General features: G+C 36.4%; 2 protein-coding genes across 2 annotated transcripts; one reads left to right on the top strand and one right to left on the bottom strand.

Moving 5' to 3' along the window:
* Positions 1-7,523: 7,523 nt before the first annotated feature.
* Positions 7,524-14,076, top strand: LOC129253188 (uncharacterized). The gene is made up of 2 exons (XM_054891460.1): positions 7,524-8,369; positions 13,578-14,076. The coding sequence occupies exons 1-2, from the start codon at positions 7,741-7,743 to the stop codon at positions 13,999-14,001; spliced, it is 1,053 nt and encodes a 350-aa protein (XP_054747435.1). The 5' UTR covers positions 7,524-7,740; the 3' UTR covers positions 14,002-14,076.
* Positions 14,037-17,381, bottom strand: LOC129253185 (bromodomain-containing protein 8). Its single transcript, XM_054891457.1, has 2 exons — positions 15,213-17,381; positions 14,037-15,133 (listed from the first exon to the last, which is right to left on the bottom strand). The coding sequence occupies exons 1-2, from the start codon at positions 17,290-17,292 to the stop codon at positions 14,172-14,174; spliced, it is 3,042 nt and encodes a 1,013-aa protein (XP_054747432.1). The 5' UTR covers positions 17,293-17,381; the 3' UTR covers positions 14,037-14,171.
* Between the last annotated feature and the right edge of the window lie 968 nt (positions 17,382-18,349).

Raw genomic sequence — 18,349 nt, 5'->3', positions numbered from 1 at the left:
CAAAATGATATGCTTTGTTTGTATGTATTGGTATGTTTACATTCGTATGTTTACATTTGCGATTGTACATTGACGTGATGCAAGGTGGATTTAATAAGGTGACAGCATTCACCCAGCTGAATTTTTCGCCGTAGGTATGGCTTACGTCAAAATTATATGCTTTGTTTGTATGTATTGGTATGTTTACATTCGTATGTTTACATTTGCTTGCTGATTTTGACATGATGCTTGCACCAAACGCAACAACAAATACATGTAGGGTTTTACTTATATGTGTTTGCTGTCACCTGTAATAAATTCGCCTTGACGTGATGCTTGGACCAAACGCAACAACAAATACATGTAGGGTTTTACTTATATGTGGTTGCTGTCACCTATAATAAATTCGCCTTGAACCAAACTCACGTAAATTTTGTTTTTGTAGCACTGCTACAACCTTGCAAGGATTGCTCGTAAGGTATGGTGAAAAAAAAATTTCAGGGGAACCCTAGATTCTAAGCCATTTGTTTTGTGCTTCACAAAATTAACTTTAGCTAAACACAAAACGTATGACGTCGGCATATCTGTAAAATTCGCTAAGAGCCGAATAACGGTTTGCTAGCTAGTACACCTCAAAAAATCGTTTCACCATGCCACCCTTGTACGAGTTCGCCTTGATTTTTATGTCTATACAAGAATAATGAAATTAGAGATTGCACTTTCCGAATTTGTTATGACGTCGGACATGTCAAAATGGCCAAAAAAAGAAACTGTTTTTGGAAGACATCACCTATAGTACTTAATTCGCCTTCGAATTTTGCTTATATCTATATTTCACTGTTTACATTCTTATTGTGAGTTAAATATCTGATTTGAAGTTGAAATAATATTTTTAAAGAAGCATTATAAATAAATAAAAAATAGGCAAATGTGTTTTGTGTGCGAAAGGCTGGATATGGAAACTACCCAAAATTGTGGAAACCGATGTAGGCAGTATAAAACAAAGGAGAGGATGTGTGCGGATCACTTTGTATATCCGTATCCTTCATCGTTGCAAATTATACATATGTAAGTGCCAAATTTACGCCAGTTGTGCAGGTTACAATGAAGCAGTGATGCAAATGGAAATTGGGGTGCTCGATACAGTTATCTTTCTGCGGCACTGCTAGCGTGCAAGCTCGATCATACGGAAGCCAACTGATCTGTAAGAAAACTCTGTTTTAAGCATTAAATGAGCTAAACGAATTTCTGTAATCGATTTAGAAATTTGTTGAACACCTAATAAAGCATTTCACGTCAGAATTTTTGGAGTTAACTTTTAATAACTGCCCCAATACTCCCATTATTATGAAGTATTTAATTTTAATAACACATAGTTCATTTAAGTAATAATGGGTTTTGTAATGTACATATGCTTTGACATATAAATATTAGAATATGTAGAAAATAATTTCAAATTTAGATGTACTAACTATGTATGTATATCATGTATCTTATGGTGCTCACACTCACCAACGTATCGTAGTGCCTTTCCGTTGCCCGTAGAATACACAAAATTGAGCAAAACTTATGGTGCGCACACTGACCAACGTATGGTAGTCAGTAACCGCACTTGAGCAAACCTTATCCCGTAGAAAAAAACTGCGTTCTTTTAGTTACATATTTACACAATACATCGGCTTGTGTGTGTTTGTGTTTGGTTGTATCGACACAACGTTGCCATTGATATTTTTGCATACACGATTTTTCACACATCCGCGTTATCAGTTACAATTTTTCATTGTTTAATAAACCAAAGCCAAAAACCATCAAATGGAAATAATTGATTTATCTATAATTATCATTATTCAACATTGTTTTTAAGTTATTTTAATAAAAATTAAAATTTTTCTAAGTTTATTTTGTAAATAATTTTGAAATGTATTGTTTGACAAAAGTGTGTGGTAAGAGAGCAATCAGCTGACACAATTCTACGGAAATTTCTGAATTTCCTACGATAGAATCTACGATACTACGGAAGAGAGGGTGATAATTTTTCATTTACATGGGGCTCTCATTAGTTTCATCGTAACAGCTGACAGGGGCCTGCGTTTACGTCGGTGAGTGCTGGCACTATTATCCCGTACAAAACAATAGAGCGGCGGTGATAATTCATTTACATGGGGCTCTCCTTAGTTTCATCGTACGTTTACGTTGGTGAGTGTGAGCACTATTAGGCCAACTCCGGATACGTTATATACATGTTGTTCTTGGAATAATAAAATACTGAGAGAACATACATAACAGGTGGCAACATCCACGAACCGCTATCCCGCTCTTATGGCCTTTGGTGACGGTCAACATTGTTTGACAAGAACTTTATATGTGTGCGTGTCGGCTGATTGACGCTAATATCAAAAATTTTTGATTTTCATCATTCAAAAGCCGACAACAAGTATGTGTGACACGACGACACCCGACTGCACTAACACACACAAAGCTCAGTCAAGCATGCTGGAACGTCTCCCGAGGCCATTAGTGAATTTGACAGAATTAGGTGATTTGCTAACGTTATAATATTATATATATATATATATATATATAATATCTACATATATACAAGAATGATGTATCGCTTATATATAGGAGTTTACACCCTTTATTTGGTGTTTGGCAGAGCTCCTCCTCCTATTTGTGGTGCCTTGATGTTTTTCGTACACGTTTACGGCGCCTCCGAACGACATACTGTTTTTAATGAGGAGTTAATACACATCTTTTTCGATTTTGTAAGCAAACGTTAAATTTTACTGAAAATAAAGCATAAATGAAATATAGAAAACTTATTACCTTTAATTTGATATATCCCTTGTTTTGGTTGGTTAACGGATTCTCCGATATTAGAAATGTATATCGTCTACCTTTTACTTTAATCAAAAACCTATATTTTGCCAAAATTCGAACACTATACTATATGAACATAGAAATTGGATTGTCTGGTTCTTGTATTTTTTCTTGTTTGTTTGCTGTAAGCTAAGTGGTTCAATTAGTGCGTTAACACAAATTTTGTTTTTCCCACGAAAGTCAGCGAGACATTCAAATTTAAACATAATAAATAATTTTCAGCGTTACTTTCTATATTTCTCTGCAGCTTTTACTCTGGACTATAAAATACACTAACAGACAGAAAAACATTCAAAAGCAGTAAAAAGTTTAACAAACACCTAACGAAAAAACGGAAAATACTTAAGTAAATAAAGTGAGGTGATTTACATATATCGCAGGCTTGTCAGGTGCAGTTTTCAAATTCAGATCTTTAATGCTTAAAGTTTATTGTTTCTGTCTATTATAAGTTTTCCTAAGTCAGTGAGGTGGCTCTAATGAGTCTAAACGTTAGCGACCGCCCATATTGATTAGGGTAGTCCTTTAGCGTGGGAAAAATACAAAAATAAGTACCATCAAAATACGCAAATCGATTTTATTTCTCAACTTTGTAAATAAAGATTATATTCAAACCATGCATTTTTTAATCCTTTGTGAAGGGTTTATTATGGGACGCATTTGATTGAAAGAGTAACATTTTTCAATAACTTGTATATGAGCTTAACACAAACAGTTTATTGCTGGTCATATGTACATATGAATGGATATGCGTAGTATCATGTTGGAAAATAAATAAATCGACTATGTTCTCCCAATTTACAATTCACATTTATTTTCAAGGCGATTTATTAGAGGTGCTGACACTAGACCAACAACAATGTTTTGTACGTTTGATTGTCACGGCAAGAAATTCGCGAAGTAGAAAACAAAAAATTAATTCGCCTTGTTTTATTTTGTGCTGACAGCTACATTTACACAGCGAAAGAAAAAAAAAACAAATCAGCTGATTTACCAACACCCCCTTTAATAGATTCGCCTTGTTTATTTTTAAGTGAACTTCTCAAACCTTACTGTGTTATTCATTTGAGAATTTAAGTTTTCTCAAATTTTTGGTATTACAAATTCTATTATTCTACTATTCATTGCTCATTACTCGAAAATGTTCGAGCTTGGGCTGAAGTATTTTGAGTTCATTGGAGTAGTTTGAGCGATGCTTGTTTTGATTATTTGGTTTTTTGTATTCCGAATGCATTTTCGACAACAATTCTTGCGGAAGAATGGAAACAATTATATTTCTTCTTCTTCTCTTCTTCGTATTACTAGAACAGAAGTTTTATATGAGTGCTGCCAATACCCATAAAAATGATCGAGATCGTTCCTATGGGAATTGAACGGATTATTGAAGTGAAAACTTCTTTAGAATCGTTGGGAGTGATTTGAGACTCGATGAAACGAAAAAGCGACACTAACTGGATACTACGAAGCGTTATATGTTGATACACGTATATGTGTGTGGCTGCGTACTGCTGAGCCACGCTAGTATAGTGAGTATTGTAGTATGTATACTACACTGCCTATTACTTGCTTTGGTGTTTAGTTCAAGCGTCATACGTATGTATGTTTGTATGTATGCTAGTACGTATGTGTGCGCGCCTGCGTATTACGGAGCTACGGTGAGCGAGAAGGCATTATGTATGCCTATACTACACTACCTAATACTTGCTTAGACCAAGCGTCCTTCGAATGTTTGTGTGTATGTTAGTACGTCTGTGTAATATACGCGTTACGACGCTCATAATAGCAACCGCGTGTGCTGTATTGCGTCCGTATTTTTATATTCGTAAATATTTTCATTTTTAAATGTTTACCGCAATTATGCCGAAAAATAATGCAGAAAAGTGTCGTGAATATCGACAGAAAAAAACAACAATTGACACGGTATTTCAAAGATATGTTGACAACATCGAAACCAAAGCATTTGTATCATATTTTAGCTATCATAAGCCACTCGTATCATTTGTTGAAATTGAAAACATTGAGGATGAATAATAATAAAATGAAGAAAATAAAATATGAACTTTATAGCAATATTATAATGACCCTATAATTATCCCGCTCCTAATGCTGCTTTCGTCTCATTCTCTCTCAGTTTGTTTTACGGAAGGTTTCACTTCTATCGCGTCTAACCGTTAGACTGGTATTTTTTTTAGCTGCTCAAATTGTTCAAAATCTTGAAAATTTGTAACAAACATTTGAGCAGTTGAGCAATGAAAAATATTCGAGCGAGTATAAAACTACTTGCTCTGCTCGATATCCGGGTGTCTAGAGCTTTAGTTTAAAAACATATTAGGAGGTTGAATTAGTTTTAAAGGTGACACACAGATGGCGCTATTTATCACTTTATCGCGTTGGCAATACTGAATATATATTCATGACAAAGCCTCATCCCTAGGATTTGTTTATCAGTATCTGTCATTTCGCTGAAGTATAAACAACGCAGTGTTTTCGTTCTCCGAGTATGTCAACTTTCGTGCCGTCGAAACGCAATTTGCGGGAAGCTTTGCTTTTCTGCTTCAATTTGAAAAAAAATACAGCCCAAGCCCGTGAATTGCTGCAGGAGGCCTACCCAGACCATACTCCGTCGATTTCAACATGTGAGTACTGGTTTCGACGATTCAAAAGTGGTGTTTTCACACCGAAGACAAGGAGCGTCTTGGCCAGCCCAAAAAGTTCGAGGACGCGGAATTGGGGGAATTGGTAAACGAGGACTCGTGCCAAACCCAAGAAGAGCTTGCTGAATCATTGGGCGTTGATAAATCAACCGTTTGCAAGCGTCTAAAAGCGATGGGAATGATCCAAAAGCAAGGACATTGGAATCGGAAGGGTTTTTTGCGATAACCCAAAACGCAAAAAATCATGGGGTTTGCCCGGCCACGCATCAACGTCGACGGCCAAGCAGAATATTCGCGGCAAGAAAATCATGCTCTGCATTTGGTGGGATCAGGTCGGCGTCGTATATTTTGAGCTGCTCCAACCGGGCGAAACAATCACGGGGGATCGTTACCGACTGCAATTGATGCGTTTAAGCCGGGCATTGAAAGAAAAACGGCCGGAAACGGTAAAAAGGCACGACAAGGTTATTTTGCAACATGACAACGCTCGGCCGCATGTTGCTCAACCTGTCAAAAAATACCTTGGAACGCTTGGCTGGGAAGTGTTACCCCACCCGCCGTATAGTCCAGACATAGCTCCCTCCGATTATCATTTGTTCCGTCATATGAGTCTCGATTTGGCGGTTCTCCTCGTACGAGGCTACCAAAATATGGGTTGAGTCATGGATAGCCAAGCAGCGGCCAGAATTTTGGAGAAACGGCATCCGGAAATTGCCCGAAAGATGGGCGAAATTTGTAGCTAGCGATGGCCAATACTTCGAATAAAATATTTTGTACCGTTTTTTTCACAATAAAGCCCCAAATCTTCGAAAAAAACCTTTAAAACTAATTCAACCTCCCAATAATTTTTATTTTTCAGCGATAATTGGAACAGCTCGTGGCCTTGTAAGAGGTTTTGCTATTTGGCTAAACTTAGCACATAATCGTTTACGCTTGAGACTATCAAAATAAATATATTTTTGCTGATCGAAAATTATTCGATGGAAAAGATATCCAACTGAAATGAAGGTTCATATTTCCGAATATCATCGCATATCATTCTTTAACTAGGCTTCTGCAAACTAAAAAAAACGCTAAAGCTTTCTGGTCTTACTGGACTTGCAAGCCTGAAAAGATGACATAAGTACAACAAAATAATTTTTTACCTTTCATTTAAGTTATACTGAAAATGTGCTGAAAATAATACCTTGATAATGACACTTTTAACTTATTTTGAACCATTGTAATAGCTTCAAGTTGCAAACTTGCTTTAAAATGTAATAACATTAAAACAACAGGTATTATTAACAAACTTGGTCTTATTTTAAATTCTTCAAGTAAATCAAATTAATAATAATCAATAAGAAGGCATATGCAAATACAAATAAGTGAATTTATATATGTACATATGCGCATATACATACACATATACGCTCACTTAAGTAGGAGAGAGCAAGATGTCGAACGTTGCTGTTCGTTTGCTTTGTCGTTCGTTCCGCGCTTTCGCTTGCAGTTCATTCAAGGTAACGGCAATAAGCAAGGTAACGACATATGAGCAAGGTAACGGCAATGAGCAAGGTAACACTAATGAGCAAGGGAACGACACATTTTTTCGTGCGTGCAGCCTGTTAAATCGAATTATAAGACGTTATCATGTCAAAAGTGAAAAGTTTAAGAACGCCCCTAATGTGGACAGTTTGAAACTTACATACATAAATATGATTCATGTTCAATGTCTGCATGGAACAGATTTAAAAAAATTGGGTTTTAATTGAATACGCGCGTATTTTTATAAAGCGTTTTTTGCCAATTCACGTGACTATGGAGCTAAACTGGTTAAAGTGAAGTACTCACATATGTACGTGAGTATGCGAGTTTATGGGAGCGCTATGTACACCAACATCTCTTACTTGTGCTATTGCCTTACTTACCTGTAATAAGTTTACATAACCTTAATAAAGTTTTTTACATACATACACATAAACATTTGTTTGTGCTTTTCTTTTTACTCTTTTATTAAAGCTCTTCGGTTTAGTTTTACAATCCTTCAACGCTCTTATTATAGTGTATACCTAGTTTTTTCCAAACATTTCAAACCATTTCGCGCCTTAGACTACAATTGTATGCTTCATTTTAATGGCGAACTTGTCAGCAGTTAGACGCTTTCAACTAGTAAACGCAGAAAACTTTGATATAAAACCAATTTAAAAAGTAACAGAAATCGATTGGTATAAGTTATACATATAAAGTGATGAAGGCACACAATTTCGTCCGGTGGTTTTTAGTGATGCTCATACAAAGCCATACATCTCATAGTAACGAATTTACGCCGAATCTCCGCACGACAACAGATATAATTCTGAATGATATTCGTAATGCTTTTAAAACCGTTACAAATAACACAAATCTTATAAACCGCATTATACCCGAAATGTACGTACCGGTTATGCAACAATCGAAATTTGTTTTTCTTTTCGAAATGCCTGACGACGCTGTTAAAAGCGGGCATTCAATATGGATGATGCAACGCAGTGATCTTGTTGATCCAGTTTTTCCTAATCTTACTTTTGAGTATATGCGTGCGCAATTAAATAAAAACCGTCTAACATTGGTAAACAGCGATAATTTGGACGAGGATACATCGAAGAGCAGTGCACAAACGCATGCAAACACTTGGAGTTCACTAGGTTTGGACGGTTGGACTGGCGCTGTGGCTCCGGTGAATACTGATCCCGATACAAATAATGAATATCCGTCCAGTGATATTCTTTTGGATATGGAGAATGAAGAAGGAAATACGGAAAAGGATGAAGATGGTGAAAGTGTTTATATTGCCCGAGTTAATGATCCTTTCGGTACCTCAGTAAAATGGGAATTAAGGTGAGTTTCGTTCTGAGAGGGGTTTTAAAGTTGAAAGTTTTGGTTTAAGAAATAAATTGGTTATCGAAGATGGTCTGCTAAACGGTGTCAAACCTAAGGGAAAGCTCTATTAGACAAGTTGCTTTAAGCCGAAAAGTGAAGGTATGTTTGCTATAGAGTGTGGTTACTTTACGTTTGCTATAGAGTGTGGTTACTTTACATATAAAGGGTTTTCCAATAACAAGTGTTATTGGTGAATGGATTGCGCTATCGAGAGATGATTAACTATTTTTTATAGCCGGAATTGGATGGTATTGATCTAGACAACGTTTATTTTCAACAAAATGACGTAACGTGACACACAAGCAACGAAACCATTGATCTTTTACGGGAAAAGTTTCCGGACCGTGTTATATCTCGAAGAGCTGATCACAATTGGCCACCGAGATCTTGTGATTTAACACCTTGTGTCTATTTTCCTTGAGGCCACGTGAAACAGAAGGTCTACGCCAACAGCCCAGGGTCGATTCAAGACCTCAAAGATGCAATTCTTGAGGCTATCGAGGACATAGGGCAGCCACTTTGCAATTCGGTTATGGAAAGTTTCATGAAAAGGATATTGTCCTGTAAACGTGGTCATGGTGGTAATTTGTCTGATGTCATTTTCCACTTTTAACGGCATACCTGCCTCTTTATAATGAAATAAACATCCGATAATTTATATTAAAAAATAGCATTTTTCTTTGAATATCAAAATAACACCTCTGCACAGTGGTCCGACCAGAAGGCGTTGGCGGACAAAATTCAAAAACTCATTTAATTAACCTGAAAATATATATTTAGGGGTTTAAGGATCAGTGATGACGAATCTGACCTTAGTTTTAGCAAATTTTAAATTCATTGAATACTATAAATACATTTTTACTTCCGTAATTAGCTGGTGAGTTCATTTTTACATTTTTCACGACCCCAGAGAGTACCACGTGGAGGTTTACGGCAAGGTTATTCTTTTTTTTTTTTGTTTTTAGATTTTTCTTTTTTTATTTTTTTTTTTATTTTTAATTTTTTTTTTTTAATTTTTTTTATTTTTAATTTAAAATTTTTTTTTTTGTTTTAGTTTTTAAATTTTTTTTGGATATTTAGTTGTTTTTTTGTTTTTCATTTTTAATTTTTTTTTATGATTCAGAATCCTCGGTTTCTGATGAGCTGTTTTCTGAGGCTGGATCATTTTTCAAATTTAAAAGCGCAAGAACCTTTTTTGAAAATGGTTTTGGCTTGTTTTTCGGAACCTTAGTTTTTGATATTATAACTACATCTGATGAACAAAGCAAAGCATTTAATAAACGCAATCTTGTAATTCTAACTTCTTTGACTCAAAACTTTTTTTTTCTGAAGAACGCAAAAAAATAAATAACTCCTTTTTTTCAAAACTATACGTCATTTTGATTTTATTATTACAAGCAATTCTCAGATGTTCGTTAATATTCTAATCGGCTTATGCCCGTTCCTCCAGTGACAGATAAAAATGTTATATTATTATATATAATTTTATTGTATATAGTGTTATATATACATATATCATATTAATATTGTAATAATATTAAAAAAAAATTTTGTTTTTTTAATAAATTTTTTTTTTTTAGTTGTCTCTTAATGCTGATGTGGTCTGTGATGTCTTTTTCTGTCTTTTACACAAAATTGCATATGCCATATGTAACGTTTTGTATGTGGGTAAATGCACAAAAGCTACATTATTTTTAATTTGCGCAACTTTGCGCAACAGGTTTCAGTTTGAGATCATAGCTGAAATATGTGGCTACATCACTCATGTTGATTTCAAGTGGACCGGTGTGGACCACTCGAAAAAATGATCTTTAAAAAAAAAATTTTCGAAAAATTTTGAAATTTCAAAAAAAAAAAAATTGGATTTTGTACCACAACTTAAGAGAATTATTACTGTTTCCGTTAATATATTCAATTATCTTTGTTTTTTTTTCAATATTTGGTTAACAATCAAATGGTAATATTTATTTGCAGACATGAAAATGAAACTCTTGTATGAAGTACGATTTGCATACAATTTCATGTTTAAAGTAAAAAAACTACAATGAAAAATTTTTTAAATTAAGTAATATTTTCAGAAAATCTGCCTTGAATATTTAAGAAAACATCTGCATTATCAAATTTTTATTTCAAAAATGTTGAAAAATTGAATTTTGTCCGGCCGCCGGACCACTGCGCTCTGTTTGGAAAACCCTATATTATATATCTATGTCTGTATGCTCGTATTTATAAATATATAGGAGTCTCGACGGAACTCAAGTTATTGTTCTGTGATGGGTGAACTCCGATAACGGCTTTTTCTGGTTCAAAACTTTCAAAGCTTTTGCTTGTGTTTTTGTAAATGTTGTTTATAACCCATCAAGCCATAAATTTTAGCAGGTGTTTGCTGGAATGATGGGGTCTACAGGAGACTGCTCTCTTTTAGGAGGAGAATAAAACAGCTTCTTATTTTTGATTGGCGCGATAACCTCTTAAGCGATTATGAGCTAGTTCAACAAAGCGCGACATTCTGAGTGAAGCCAAATGTTCCACCTTATTTTTTCAAAAAAATGCCGTTTTCACGGCAGTCGGTTATACGTTACCGAAACGACCCGGATTTACATCCGGCCAAGGATTGCCACTCCAGCAGCATTCTCCGTATGTAAGAATGGGGAATGTTTATGCTGATACAACAACAACAACCTTATTTTGTCCAACTCAAACACCTTCCTCTTCTTATACTAGCACCAGCAGGTGCCGTACTATCAGAGCTGAAGCGTTTGTATCCGTTCGGACGACATTATCCCGCTGCTGAAGACGCTGGATCTTTGTTCGTTACACTATGCCTATAATGTCGCCATAGAGCTTATTGTTCCATCGCTGTTTTGCCAGGTCTGATTCTGTCCATTGCGTTTTACTAGTCCTCGTTGATTAATTTGGCCCTTCGAAAGTTGACAACAATATTTCTTATTCTTGCGTGGAACAGTATTGCAGCATTTATAAATATTTGCAACCCTGTTACAACTCATATTTTTTTGATAATCGTCACTTATTTTGCAGAGACAGGGGAAAGTGAACAAAAATTATAAACAAAGTAGAAAAGCACAGCAAAGACTTGGGGCTAAATATAAACATTGATAAAACCAAATTTATTATTGTAAAAAAAGCGGCATAGACTATTCAAATACGAGGCTAACCATAGGAAATAAAATAATAGAACGACCATTGCGACAATAATGAAATAAGAGGTCGAATAGAAACTGCTAGACCGGCCTTCATAAAGGTAAACTACTGATACACCGGGGCACGATTTGCGAAGCCTGAACATTGAAAGCATACAAGCATACACCAACTAGAAGTCTTTGAAATGTGGTGCTATAGATGATGAGAATACGCTGGACTGACAATATCTCAAATGACATAGTGCTTACGGATATAACAAGAAAAAAGTCACTTATTTCGGACATATAGCAAGAGGCAATAAATACGTTAGTAAACTGCTATATTTTACAACTGCGGATACGAGGAAATATTGAAGGACGAGGAGGAATTGGCAGAAAAAAAAATTACTCGGCTTGACAACATCAAAGAGTGGACAGGTCTCAAAACAATTGGCGAACTAACATAGACGAGAACCAGACAAAAATATAATGACATCATTAATAATATGACCTGACAACCGTACGACTAAGATCATAATGACGTTTGTATGTAATCGCAAGCATCCAGCATGGATACGCCGATCAAGAATATAAATATTTTCCTTCATAAATTCGATACTTACGGTAATTTACTATTGAAAATTACAAGAAAAAATAATGATGTATTTGTGCAAGAATTTTATGATGCCGATTCAAAATTTGTTTGACAGTTGTAATGCTATCTTTTGCTAAAGTTGCTAAAATTTTACACTGGACGTGACACTTTGAAAAATCGTGCAACCCTGCGGTTGTCGGTGCAGATCGGATAAGGCTTGTTTTGATAGTTCGTCGTACTGAAAATAGGGAGGCATGGCCTCTCTTGTTAGAAGACGACATCACTCTCACCTTCTTCTTCTTCTTAGCATCACAATCCTTGGTGAACCATTGCTTCATTCACAACCTTTCACACCTCGTCTCTATCTAAGGCTACTTTGTTTCCTCGCCGCACTTTTAGCTTTGCAAGGACATCTTCAACGTCTTCGAGCATTCTCTTTCCAGGGCGTCCCCTTCTTTGGTCTCCAACAGGTCGCAATTCACCTGTCTTTCGAGTTGTTCGCTTCTTGGACATTCTAAACACGCCATCTTATCCTCTGAGATTTTATAAATCTTATCACAGTTTCGTTTTTTGCTAAAAGTTCCAGCTCATGATTTCATCTTATTGGAGAAGTACCGTCCTGCAGTCTTATTGGTCCATAAATTTTTCGTATTCGAAAACTACAATATTAGCTGATTAATGTCGGTAGTTTTTAGCGTCCATAGGTAAGCACTGGGCAGCCGCTGTAGCCGAATGGGTTGGTGCGTGACTACCATTCGGAATTCACAGAGAGAACGTCAGTTCGAATCTCGGTGAAACACCAAAATTAAGAAAAACATTTTTCTCATAGCGGTCGCCCCTCGGCAGGCAATGGCAAACCTCCGAGTGTATTTCTGCCATGAAAAAGCTCCTCATAAAATATCTGCCGTTCGGAGTCGGTTTGAAACTGTATGTCCCTCCATGTGTGGAACATCAAGACGTGCACCACAAATAGGAGGAGGAGCTCGGCCAAACACCCAAAAAGGGTGTACGCGCCAATTATATATATATGTATATATATAGGTAAGCACAGGGCGGATCAATGTTTTGTATATCCCTAATTTTTGGTCGCGAAATAATAATTTTGACTTAAGCAGATTAAGCAAATTAGAGTGATAAGACTTATTTGCTGCTAAAACTAGGTCACTAATTGTCAATGACATATCCATATTGACTGATATTTTGATATCCAAACAGAAGTCTACATACATTCCCTATTTTCGTTGGTTTAGAAGCCAATAAAGTTTACTGAAAATTGTATTGATACAGTTTTATTTGTAACCTCTTTCTAATCACAATAAACTAGAAAAATCCATTCTTGAACATAAAATAATAAAGTTGTGGGGTGGGGCGGGGGGTATAACTGCTATATGTAAATATGATGAATAAAAATTTAATTTCCTCTTTTCGCAGAAATTCCACCGATCGGTCAAAACGTGATGTACTTACATTGTACTCTATGATCCAGTGCTCCACCGGTTGTCAGCCTTTAATTTATAAGGGTTATGGCTGTTATTGCGGCTTCTCGGGTGCTGGCATACCGGCTGATGGCATTGATCGCTGCTGCAAGGTACACGACAAGTGCTACGAATACACCAATTGCATACCTTACTTGGAATATTTTGTTCCATATGTCTGGAAGTGCTATCGCCGGAAGCCACTATGTGCCATCGATCACGGAGAATTTGGTGGGCCGCGCTCATGTGCTGCGCGATTGTGTCAATGTGATATTCAGTTGTCTCGCTGCTTACGGCGATTTAGCTGTCCCAAGCGTAGAGCTGTTTGCCTTAGTTCAAGAGCGCGACGTTTGCAAAATTTTTTGCTTACATTTCAATAGGTTTTTAGAAAATATACCAAACTACTTTTTAGAATTATGTATTTGCACATAAATTTTATTTCTATTGCATTACCACTAAACCTAATATAAATTTTAATGAAACAATATAATTAGTAAATACATACTTTCATTTTTTTATGTGGATTTTTAATATTTTCCTCAAATTAATCTTAGGAGATACGTTGGCTCTTTCTCGAACCACTTCGTGATTTTGAGCTTGTACCGCTTACGTTTTGTGACTTACTGACATCTTTATTATCTTTGATTTGTATAGTACTATCAGAGCTACATGTATTTGCCACAAATTCGGGTAAAGCTTGGCATTCTTGCATGAACGCATTAGCAGCATTGAATCCCGCGGTATTGTTCTTAAACAACATTAACCCATTCTGGCACATTAACATAATGTCACGTTGCAACTCACTCACATTGCGTATAGTACCCGTTTCAATATATTTTCTAATCGAAAGCATGTCCATTGGGCGCAAGCAAACTTCATCAAATTTAACATCTTCGTGGAATGCTCGTTGTAGTGCACTGGCATTTTTGCTATACTGAAGTACATGAAAAATACTTAACAGTGACTTTTTAGGAACGCGTGTTTCTAACTCATCCCGATCACGATCACTTGAGGCGGGAGAGTTTGGTATGCTATCGTTAATAGGTGTGGAGGAGTAGCGTCGCCGCAGACGTTGACTATTTAAATTTTCAAGGGGTGTTGTATTAATATTATTGGTTGCCATGTGTGATTCGCCTTCGATCATAGGGCTTTCGGAACGGTCTCGGTCACGTAATTTTCGCAGCATTGGCGGTCGGGCTGGAGTAACAGATGATGATGAAGATGAAGAAAATTGTGTGGTCGATTCATCATCTGTTTTATTTTGTTGGTCTTGCCGTATTGTATCATGTAAGCCCTTGCGCGCTAGGGGTGCATTATGTTTTAACGAAGTATTTCCCGATTTATCGTCTTTTCGTGTGACTATACTAATGTCTGTGGTCGACGAGTCTTCATCAGTGTCAGCAATTGAAATTGTTGGTGGTAGTGGCACAAGAGCTTCTTGGTTGGTGCCGGCTAAGGTATTGACCATTTCTGTCGGGTACTCGTTTTGTCCAGTTGCGTTCTTTGCCAATTCTAAAATAAAATAATGATTAGTAAGTTTTGCGATAATAAAAAACTTTATCTATGCATATTGATATTTATATTAGACTACCTGTAGCGCCTACATCGGACTCCAAGTCTTTTTTAATTTTCGCTGCTTCTACGTCTACGCTTGATTTCTCATTTCTCCGACCCGCTTTATCTCCACAAGAGTCATCATCATCGGTTGGAATTACTATTACATCCGAACTTTCACTCAATGCTGGTGACTTTCCATCTTCGTCTAAATTTTTTGTTTCATCTAAATCATTTGCTCCCACCAAATCTGCTAATTGTTTCTCTAATTTATCATGTGCCTGATTATCTTCCTCAAATGAAGATAATAGTATTTTGGTTGTTTGGTCACTTTTGTTTTTGCCGGACTCATTGCTATCTTCTATGTCATCGTTTTTTAGAGTTGAATCATTTTTTTCTTTAAAAATCACTTTCTCATGGGCCGCTCTTTGCTCCAACGAAGCAACAGCAGCTAATGGTATGTTGTCATTTGAATCATCGCTGGAAATTGTTTCTATTTTTTTGGGTTTACCTTCTGCCCCGGACACTGTTTTAATTGTTTCTTCCACTTGATTTAGTATCACCACTCCAGCAGAGGATATACCATTGCCTTCGGTGTTTATAGCAATATCTTGCCCATCATTTTCTTTACTCTTTTCGGCTACTAAGTTTGATGTGCTAGAGATAATATTTGTGTCCTCTTTATGCTCAAAATCCGCAACGTTCGTAGTCTCACCAAGTGAATCAGCACCCATGTCTTTTAGAAAATCCACCTCTTCATCATCTATAACTGCAGCTACGTCTATATCTAATTCATCGATGTTGCCAATATTTTTGAAAACCTCCAGTAATTGTTGTTCTTCGTTAGAATCGGGTTCTTCAGATTCATTTGCGCTAATTATATTCCCATTATTGTCATCAACATGTGAGACAATATCCTCGTCAAGTTCCATTGGAATTTCGTCTTTGTTAGAATCAGATACATTTGGTGTTTCCTCTAACGCCTGCTTCGAGGCATCCTTGTGGTTTTCGTTACTTCCATTTGCAGTTGCCGATATTTTATTCCTTTCCAATAACATAGATAAAGTCGGGGCGGCCTGTGAAGGGCTTAATGAATTTTGCGCTGTTATGGTTGTTACGGGAACAGATGTTATTGTCGGCGGGCCACTAATCGGACTTGAGAGTAACTGGGCGGCTTTTTGTGGTGGTATACTAGCTTTTAATGTAATGGCTGGCTGGTTTTTATTAGGTATAGATCCACAAGTTAGAAGAGTTGTTATAGTTGGTGCAGATGACCGCGCAGAGTTATTCGACGAACCAGCAGATGTATTTGTAGATATTGGCGGTGTGGTGTTTACAGGAGAATGACACTTGAGCAGAGAAGATAATAGAGGTGATGTTCCCGGCTGGGTTGACTGTTTCTGCTGCATTGAATTGGAAGCAGTAATCCCTTCTTGCTGCGGACTTGTTTCTCTTATTATGTCTTCCACATCCATATCCACTGCTTTTGTATCAGTGGTAATTGCTTGTGTTGGCGAAACAACAGGCGTTGTGATCTGTGTCAAAGTGCGCCAATTACGTTGCATCTCCAACCTTTCTTGTTCTCTTTCACGCATTTGGTTTTCCAATTTCATTTCTTCAACGCGTTTTTGTTCTTGCTGCTTTTCAATGCTACTCCACAATTCATGCAACTGCTCTTCGTAAAGAGTTTCCGATTGCAATGCCTTAAGCTCCCTACAAATTTGAGCAAATTCCTCTTGCTCTTTACGTATTTCCGTCTTTAACTCTTGAATTCGTTCATCATTTAGACGTCTCAAAATTAAATCAGTGGTTGTCTCCACAGTCGCTGGCGAAGAAGAATCACTAGCACTTTCGCTCGTACGCTTTTTGCGTTTTGGTGTTTCAACATTTTCCAACAAATGACCATATTGTACCGCACAGTTTTTTTGGGAAAACCAATCGACCGGGCGAGCAGTGTTTCCATTTCCACATATAAGTTTTAGAGAACGACTCACAGACATCCAATTCTGGTCGCCGCTGCGAGACACAGCCGAGGCCAGACAAAGCTGTTCTTTCGTCGTCCATTTATCAAGAGGCATACGATTCAGCGGCTGGCGCTCTTGCACTGTGGACGCCATTATTAGACCTTTATATATTAACGAATTAATATTAAACTATTTTGTTACAAAAACATAAAGTTTCTCGATTTATAAGTTCTCTTCTTCTTTTTAACTCACTATTCACAAAAGTATTTCTTTGTATAAAATCAAAATCAGTGTTGTGATATTAGTTCTTATAATTAGATGATAGAAATAGGCATTTTCTTAGGGAACAACCCTGTAAATAAATATATTGTAAAAAAAAAATCGAGAATGTGACAACTCTGCCGAATTTATTATTATATATCCGACATTATTGCGTAAAAACTATAAGTTGATACTTCACACATACATAATTATATATTTTATGTATATGTACTCTTGTTGGGTGCTTAGGTAATTAGCTAATAGTAGAGCTTTGCCAATTTTTTTTTATAAAATACTTTATTATGGTAGAATTCAGGATTGCGCCTTTCGAATACGCTGTGATGTCATTTATTCAAATAAACAAACAAAAGGAAGAAAAATTACTTTTTTGTTTGTTTGTGGGGAGAATAAAAGAGTAAGCGAACGCATTGGAAACTACCAAACAGAATAAATTACACACGCACACTTTCTTGCTACGGCGTCCTCGGCAGGATAACGCAAAAAATGCATTTGAAGGGATTGTTAAAATTCGTGCTTTCACAATTTAACAAGTGATATATAATTTTTATTACTTTGTTTAATTGAACAAAACTAAAAAAAAAACAATGCTACCAAGCCATTGACTGAAGAAGACGTTACTTCTGTTCATCAAAGAAGTTACTTCTGTTCCTTTTGTTTGCTTATTGAAATGATGACGTCATCGGTTGTCACAATCGTGATAAATAGAGTAACGGTTTTCGGAAAGCGCTACTTCTGTATTCCGTACACCGCGTTGCTGCTACCTGTTGAATGTGCCCTGGGGACTAACCCGTTACAGCAAATCGATAAATTCACTTTGCATCTCGTCAGCTAGTCAAACCTTTGTAGAAATGGAAATGTAATTTCAATCCATCATTCTGTTAAGTTACCACTGACTTTCATATTTGTATTTATTTCTTAAAGAAAACAA

The sequence above is a fragment of the Anastrepha obliqua genome, chromosome 1, assembly GCF_027943255.1.
Source record: "Anastrepha obliqua isolate idAnaObli1 chromosome 1, idAnaObli1_1.0, whole genome shotgun sequence".
In the NCBI taxonomy this organism is placed as follows: domain Eukaryota; kingdom Metazoa; phylum Arthropoda; class Insecta; order Diptera; family Tephritidae; genus Anastrepha; species Anastrepha obliqua.
This window is presented reverse-complemented; position numbering and strand designations above follow the sequence as displayed.